The sequence below is a fragment of the Scatophagus argus genome, chromosome 11, assembly GCF_020382885.2.
Source record: "Scatophagus argus isolate fScaArg1 chromosome 11, fScaArg1.pri, whole genome shotgun sequence".
Classification (NCBI taxonomy): Eukaryota; Metazoa; Chordata; class Actinopteri; family Scatophagidae; genus Scatophagus; species Scatophagus argus.
This window is the reverse complement of record NC_058503.1, coordinates 5,759,112-5,767,255: the sequence shown is the minus strand read 5'-3', so window position 1 is coordinate 5,767,255 and position 8,144 is coordinate 5,759,112. Positions and strand designations below refer to the sequence as shown.

Genomic DNA, 8,144 nt, shown 5'->3' with positions numbered 1-8,144 from the left:
TGATCAAGTCTGCATGATTTTAGTTTGCAAACTCATGATTGACCCATTACCCTCAATGATCTCTAAATTATTCTGGATCCAACCAACCTGTTATGGTAAAACCCACGACACCCACCCAGAATCAGTCATGTTCAGAGTGGCCTGCTGTCTAGGACAAAGTTTAGGTGCTGGAAAATACAGGGTTCCACAGTACCCTAACCCTAGCCAATTCATTAAGTTCACTTGTATTTCCACCTGCATCCACCCTCCTCCAGCAAAATGCATCTTTGAATCGTTTCTTTTGTACATCAACATCAATGTGCTGTACAGTCAAGTGGCTCTCATCCACTCACAAGTCTGCTTTGCTGAAAATTCTGTGTTGCAGTATTATAAATTGCCATGTTTTTTTCCTCTGGTGATCAGTCAACTTTTGATCTGTTAGTTAAACCCAACACCTCCTCAGACAGTTAGGGTAAGAGTCTCAATATGTGCATGTGCAAAAAAGGACTTTTAGGACTTCTTAAAGGTAACTTTGACCGGTTGAAGTTGCCCCAGAGGATTACATCGCAGCCAAGTCATGACTGCCAGTTGAAGAGATCTACTGGACCAGTTCCAATACAGTTGTTAACCATGAATCATTTACACAACAAAATATGTAAACATGGGTGCCAGGGTTCCTATTTAAGGACTCCCTTTACATTAAGTTATATTTTGTACATGATGTAAGTTAAGTACTTTATGTCATACATGGAGCACAGACGGCAATATCCTGGGTCTGCATGCGTTAAGCCAGCCAATCTTCATGACCTTCTCTCTATGGAGAAGATCACCTTAACTGTTATCGCCTGACTCCCTCTTTGCTGCCAGGATAATTATACTAGTCTCTTTTTGTTTTGGTGTGAGTTAAGTGCAGGCTATAATCTCCCCCAGTTGGTGAGTCTGCAGACAGATTTTGCTATTTTGATTTAATGCCTGATTTAGAAGAGAAAATCAATAACACACTTAGATGTCTATCCTGTTAAAATGAAGTGACAGCCGGCAGCCATCTAGCACAAAAACTGGAAAAAGCTCTGTCTGAAAATATATTAATACACCTACCAGGAGCTCTGAAGTTCAATAATTACCATCGTATATCTTATGCATTTATGTTAAAGGAATAAAATGCCTGAAGTGTTTTTGTTTTTGTTTTTGTTTTTGTGCTTTTACAGAGGGTTACAGAGAAATAGCCAATCTGCTGTTTGCCCTAGCATCACAACAGACAAATAAGAAAGAGGGGTTGATTTACTCATCAAAATTTCAGCAGGAAAGTGAAATATGCACCTTTCTGAAAGTGTTAAACAATGCCTTTAACAGCATTGCACATAAAAATCTTAATACTCAGCTAAGCACACTTGTTGCTTGTCTAACCCATACAGTCAGTGTTTCTTTGTGGCTGTTAGAGCCCATCACAGCGTTTAATGGAGGATAAGGGTGAGCAGATGAGGCTGTGTTAGAATAAACATCAGTCCCATGGGAAACAGTGACCTGTGAGGTCTCATATTCACCTCAGAGCTAGATCTGTTCCCTTGTAAGTGTTAAATCCTGCCTTTGTCTCTGACAGCTTCTCTGTTTGTTTATCTCCTCTCCCTTATTCCTCCTCTGCTCCATCATAGACTCAGTTTCTCTTTCTGTTATTCCGCCACCTTTGATGCATCCCACCAATCTTTAATCCTTTCAGCTAACACAACATGATGCGCGGAGCTGAAAGAGTGTACATCTGTGCAGTGTTTTCAGGGAGGTTTAAATCCAGTTACAACAGTGTAAGACTGATGCTCCCCTTCTGTCCAGAGTTATGAATATTTAAACTGTCACAGAATCAACCTCAAACTCTCAGCATCAATGGATAAGTCAGCCTGCCACCAACAGTGGATAAAGAGCTATTTATTCAAATCCAGTCACGGGCATGTGAAGCCCAGCTGCTATTGGCTGGAGTGTTCAGACAGAGCTGAAAAGACACTACTCAGTCAGTTTTTCCCTGAACTTTATTACCATGTTTATCCCAGTTTATAAAAGAACAACTTTCTGATGAAAGTCTGATGTCATTTTATCAACTTTCTCCCTAAATGTCTCCAACTTTACATTTACATTAAAAAAAACTTGGTGTTTTTACATTCACCAGATCTCTCCCTCTTTAACACCTATGGGAGACTGTCCCATAACAGACAGACAGATAGACAGACAGATAGATAGATAGATACAGATACTTTATTGATCCCAAGGGAAATTCAAGCATCCAGTAGCACATTACAGCAGTGTAGGTTAGTCAAAAAGTAAACCAACAAGGCCTAACTGTTAGTAAACTGACATACATAAAGTATAGTAAAGTGCAAAGAAAGCAGGTCGACCAGTTGACTGTGTGAACTTAGACTAAAGAAAGTGAATTGTGGTGGACTCAGGCTTCTAATTGTTTTTGTGACATAAAATACTTTATGTTAATTGTGTTTTGCATAGACCAAGGGCACTTGGACGGCTCTGGGGTTAAAGACACCTGAGGCAAAGCAAATGTTCTAAAAGCAATTGTCCTACAGCTGATGCCTATTTAGTTAGTTCTCAGAACAGCTGTACGTATTATTTTGTTTTAATGCTCACTCTGTATCATCAATCAGTAAGTTCCAGATGTTATTTTGTGATAAGGTCCACAGATAACCTTGTCATTGTATTAGCCTTTTTTTAAGACCCTGTCAATTTCTACTTCATCACCTGCAGAACTTAGTCAGATGTGTCATGTCCTGCTAGAACCGGTGAGGACAATAACGATGCCAAGCTGAAAAAGTGAATGATTGAGCGCATGTAATTTTGTCTTGACTGCACTAATTTACCAAAGTAACCTCTCTAACCCAGAGGTCTTCAGCTGAATTTCTCTGTGGATGCAGAATGCTGAGATTAGACAAAAGGTCCTGCTGTTTTTACTCATTGTGATGATAAATAACAAAGCTTTGACAATAAGTAAAAAAAAATGTAGCTGCAAAAGCAATTACATTGCCCAGGGGAAGCCCTTTAATCGGTCAAAGTTTTTGCATCTGAGTTGATGAATTTGCATTAATTAATTTAAAGACAAAGAACAGTATAGTATAGCATAGTAATTATATTATTTATTGTTATTATCACATATGAGTAACCAGTGAGCTCACCATTAACCAGTCTGCATAAATCAGTGTGCTAAAATCTGACAAGAAAGTGTCATATTAGTGTCATATTAATTGCAATTGGGACTACTGACACCTTTAGGCTTTGCATTAGTGTGACAGAAGCAAACACCCACACCCACACATGAAGATGCAAAAAGGATTGGTTTATTACATACCAGCAAAGTGTGGAAAATGTGAGATAAAGATAAATGTTTCATACACCACAGGACTATTGCAGTCATTGAGAAGAGTTCATGAATTAGAGTATAAACCTTTTCACGTTGTGTCTACCTCAGAAGAGTCATGCTGCAACCTGAGTGAAAACATCCGTGTGAGTTTGCAGAGGATTTAAGGCTGTTTGAAGGTTCTGCTTCTTTCTTTTTCAAAACATCAAATCTGACACATTTCACAAAAAGTCCATTCATCTAAATGCAGCATTTGGGGGAAAACAAACCCTGGATGACATGAATGATCATGAATTTGACTGAATTAACAAGTAAAACTCTATTTCTTTTCTCCTTTGTTTCTGGCCTGTCTCTATAGAACTCTGCAGTATTTTGACATTTATTTAATTAATTTAATTTACATCCACCTTGACAACAAATGGGCAAACAAGCAGCAGCAATAGCTCAAAAGTGCTTTTTTTAGTGGTTGGTGGCTTACTTAGCGTGTCACTTAAGGCCTGCCTCTGCAGGAGAAGAAGTCAGAGGGAATACTGTCCGATGGACTCGGGAAGTGAATGACAGTGAAAATTAAAATACAAACTGTAAATTTAAGAGCAGAGGAATTCCCGGGATTTTTGTTCTGCCCTTCTGTGAGTTTCTAAAGAATGGCTGTCTTACAGATGACCTGTAAATAGACAGTATTTTTGTATTAATGCAGCGGATGACCTCTTCCTCTATGAAACGTCCTACAAAAGGACTTTGAATAATTCAGTTGCAGTAATGAGACGAATAAACAAATGCGTGTATGAATATTCAGAGATTTAGTTCATATCGTTCCAGCTTCAAAAGCCTTTGGAAAACATTGCAACAGCATGCACAATCTGCTATGCAGCTGCTACCTTTTCCTAAAATGTGGCGGCCTTTGCCCGTCACTTTCTGCCAGCAGAGTTTGTTGTGCGGGCATATTTTGCAAAGCTGACGATTCCAAAATATACTTTCCGCGGTCGCCTTCTTGTCATAGAAGTTAGGATATTCAGTATAATGTTCCGATATGTATCTCGATGCATGATATATGAAACAGGTGCCTATAAAATGACACCGCTGGGTTTGTGTGTGAAATGAAGCTGATTCCCAACCAGCTGAACCGGATCACAGACGCTGACTTTGTTGTCATCTGAATATCATCCAGCAGGAGAGTCGAGCATGAGGGCTTTATGAAATCAAACATGTTTATTTCATCCATTCACTTTAAGAAAAACAGCAATTTTCCAACAAAGTTCTTTCTTTTTTTATTAAATAACCTCCCGTAAACGATCATGATTTTATTCATAATTCGGTTAAGATTTACTGAACTTACTTTGGCTAAATTGTGAATCGACACTGCACAGGCACCGCTAGAAGGATTTTCTAGGAGGATCAAGTTCATTTTTTTTAAATGGCTCGAAATCCCAAATTTGTTTCATTGCATTCAGCTCATCTTGAAATGACGCTGTTCATTCATTTATCTTTAGAAATCCCACCCCGATGAAGGCCGTTCTTCTCCTGGAGGTGGGAGAGAGTTGGCCCGTCTACACCTCGTTTGCTCACTTGTTCAAGTTTTCTTCGAAAGCCTCCTCGCTTACAATGTTCACATGTCAAAGCCTAAAATGCATTCAATATCCACGTTGCTCAATATTGCAGTGAGTGTGACGTAAGCAAAAAGCACTTTGATGATGAAGGTATCAGTCATTCAAAATGCTGAGGTTTGTTTGTTTAATGTCTCCGTACAGGTGGTGTTCAGTATTCCTGTCATCTGTAAGCCTGTTGGAGGATCAGTGCTGCTTTAAACCAGAGACATGTTGGTCCTTCCATAAACTACATAAAGATTAAATAAAATCACCAAAGACTTTTCCCTTTTCAATTAATGGTTTTTATTTTACATTTCAAAGCCCAACATAATCAGAGATTCATCTGAAATTCCAGTCCAAAATAAGTAAATAAATATCATTTTCATTTTTTTTTTTTTTATTAAAAAAATAAAGAAGTGGTCATTGTTCGCGTCAGACAGGGAATTACAGCCTACTGGAGAGAAAATAAAGAGACAAGCATTGAATAAGACGGATAGAATAAAACAGGTGCAACATGTGCGGGGTGGGGGAGGCTCCCCACACATTAATGACACTATAATATATAATATCTCCCGCTATTTAAACAGAATTATCCATCTACATATTTACACTCTATATTTGTGGTGTGATTTAGGACCTCTTCCCCCTACAGGCCCACAGAACGGGAAAGCAACTAATCACCAATGAGTCAACTTGATCTTTAAATAGCTGTACAGACACACAGATGTCTGGGCCATCAGCATTTCCAGTGAGATGCAAGTTTTGTCGTGCTTTGGGAACTCTGTGAAGAAACACCTGTTACAATTGAGGTTAATAACCATAAAACACTAAGTTAGTTGCAAAACCCCAAAGTCCCAATGAGGAAAATCAATGCATTGGTCTTCACTAGCTCCGTCGACGCAACGGATTCAGCAACAGAGATAAATAAAAAGCGTAATAACGAGAGAGAGTCTGTGACTGCCCCAAAAGTTCGTCTCCACCGAGTGTGGAGTCACTTGGAGTCGCTGGTCAGCCTCGGCATGGTGACGGTGCTCATGCTGGACACATGCGGAGGCGGGACTTGGCACATGCTGCACGGACAAGGCATCCCGGTGCCGACGCCCCAGTGCTGGAAACTGCTGCCCAGCGGCCCTGCGCCGGTAGCGGGCGCTTTGAGGAGTCCGTGATGGGGTCTGACCGATGTGACGGCGGCGATCCCTGGCGCGGACAGGGAGGCAGTGGAGACGGCTGCCGGTGGGAGGAGTGGGTGGTGGACCGCTGGGTGTGAGGCGTGGGAAGCCGCCGGGTGTCCCGGCACAGGGCCCGCGTGTGTCATAGTCCCACAGGCTGACGGGTGGAAGCCACCGTGGTGTCCGCTGCTGCCGTAGATTTCGCTGACCAGCCGCTTCATCTCCTCCAGTGAGTTGCTCAGCATCAGGATGTAGTTTCTAGCCAGCAGCAAGGTGGCGATTTTGGAGAGTTTGCGCACAGACGGTCCGTGCGCGTAGGGCATGACCTCCCGGAGCCCGTCCATGGCCACGTTGAGGTCGTGCATCCTTTTCCTCTCGCGGCTGTTGATCTTGAGGCGGATCGACTGCAGCTCGGTCTCTGACAGGAGTTTACGGTCTTTCTTGGCCAGTCGGAGGGCGAGCGACTCCTCGTCGGCGGAGGAGAGACCGCGCAGGCTGGGAATATCCGACGGAGAGTCGCTCTGTGTGGAGGACACAGCGCCGGAGAAGCCGTGCACGGACTTCTTCAGGGTGGACAGGAAGATGTCGTCCACCTCGGGAGATGACGGTCTGCTCGACACGCGGCTCGTATCTGAGTCCATGGTCCTGATCCAGCACAGTGCTCTGAGGAGAGAGAGAGAGAGAGGGAGGAAACTTAAGTTTATAAGTTATATCACCTTCAAATATCTACATATACGACCACAAAAAACAACATTCACTCTTGGAGGTGGGGGGGTCAGCATGACTGCAGTTAAGAGTTAAAAGTGGGCCTCAGTCAGTTTGGTTTGGGATTAACTCTTTACCCAGAATGGTGCAAAACGTGAAGAGTTAGGCTAAACACAACTTAAAAGTATAATTTTTTCCACCTTTGCTCGACCTTTTCATCTTTCTACTATACCTACTGGAGAAAGAAATCAGGGTTATCTTTTCTGCACTGTATTCCTACTTGCCTCTGGTTCAGTAAAAATGAAAAAAGAAGAATATCCATACAATCTGCGTAAGATTACACTGAATGTCTAGCAGGATGCCTAAATGCGAAAAGTTAAACACGTACCAAGAGCGTTTCCAAGCGCGATGGTGAGAAAGCCTACACGTAAAATCCACTTGTTACTCCAAATCGCATCTGACAGCCCATTTGGCACGCCTGCGTGCGACCGCGGGGTTTTATAGCGGGCTGAAGCGCACAGAGGCCGGGTCACCAGGACAACGCAGTTTCTGTCCCGGCTGCCTCCCCTGCAACCAATAAGCTCCATCCAAGGAGGAGGCGGGGGGTGGAGGGGAGGAGGGTGACAGAGGGTCCTCCAGCCTGATGTAATTAGCAACACACAGCATTAAGTGAAATCAGACACACTCCCTCCTACATATGGCCCCTTCTTGTGAAAATGCTGGCCCGCGTGTGGAGGGATTTTATTATAATAACAGACAATAAGCAGTATATTCTGCCTTTTCATATGTGACTTCTCTTTAATATTCAGGCTCCACAATAAATAAGAAAAAGAAATGTATTCATGACTAAATAATAATTAATTCCTGTAGTTCTTAATCTGTAACTAAATAACGTTTTTAAAAAAAAAAAAAAAAATAGAAATGCCAATTTTTATGTATCTTATCATTTTAATATTACCTACATTTGCGCCAGTATTTTAATTGAAAATTCTTTCCTCATCTCTCATTTTTGTCATTTATTATTACTATTAAACCCTCTGTGATGTAGCCCCCCCCCCCCCAAATGAACAGTAATAACGGATCGAAGACTAATAAGCGGCGCAATATGTTTCCTGCTCTCAGTTTTGGTGTTAATATGGTGTTTTCCGTTTTTACCCGCTGTCGGCCAGCAGCTGCTGTTGAAGTGCATCTTTAACGTTAATTAATGAAGTGTGCAAAATTGTTTTTAACGGTTATGATCCGTAACATTTCAATTAGGCTGGCGTGAGCGATAGCAGTGTGGCCTGCTGCTGGCGCTCAGCGGCCTGACATAAGGGCCCAAACCGGTGATTTGCTCTGGGACGTAAGTGGAAC

The 8,144-nt window shown here is 42.0% G+C and overlaps 1 protein-coding gene across 1 annotated transcript; it reads right to left on the bottom strand.

The window, feature by feature from the left end:
* Positions 1 to 5,340: 5,340 nt before the first annotated feature.
* olig2 (oligodendrocyte lineage transcription factor 2) lies at positions 5,341 to 7,284 on the bottom strand. Its single transcript, XM_046404326.1, has 2 exons — positions 7,180 to 7,284; positions 5,341 to 6,749 (listed from the first exon to the last, which is right to left on the bottom strand). The coding sequence occupies exon 2, from the start codon at positions 6,725 to 6,727 to the stop codon at positions 5,909 to 5,911; it is 819 nt and encodes a 272-aa protein (XP_046260282.1). The 5' UTR covers positions 6,728 to 6,749; positions 7,180 to 7,284; the 3' UTR covers positions 5,341 to 5,908.
* Between the last annotated feature and the right edge of the window lie 860 nt (positions 7,285 to 8,144).

Excerpts from the sequence above, each read along its gene's own strand:
- olig2 (XM_046404326.1), bottom strand. The coding sequence starts at position 6,727 with ATGGACTCAGATACGAGCCGCGTGTCGAGCAGACCGTCATCTCCCGAG.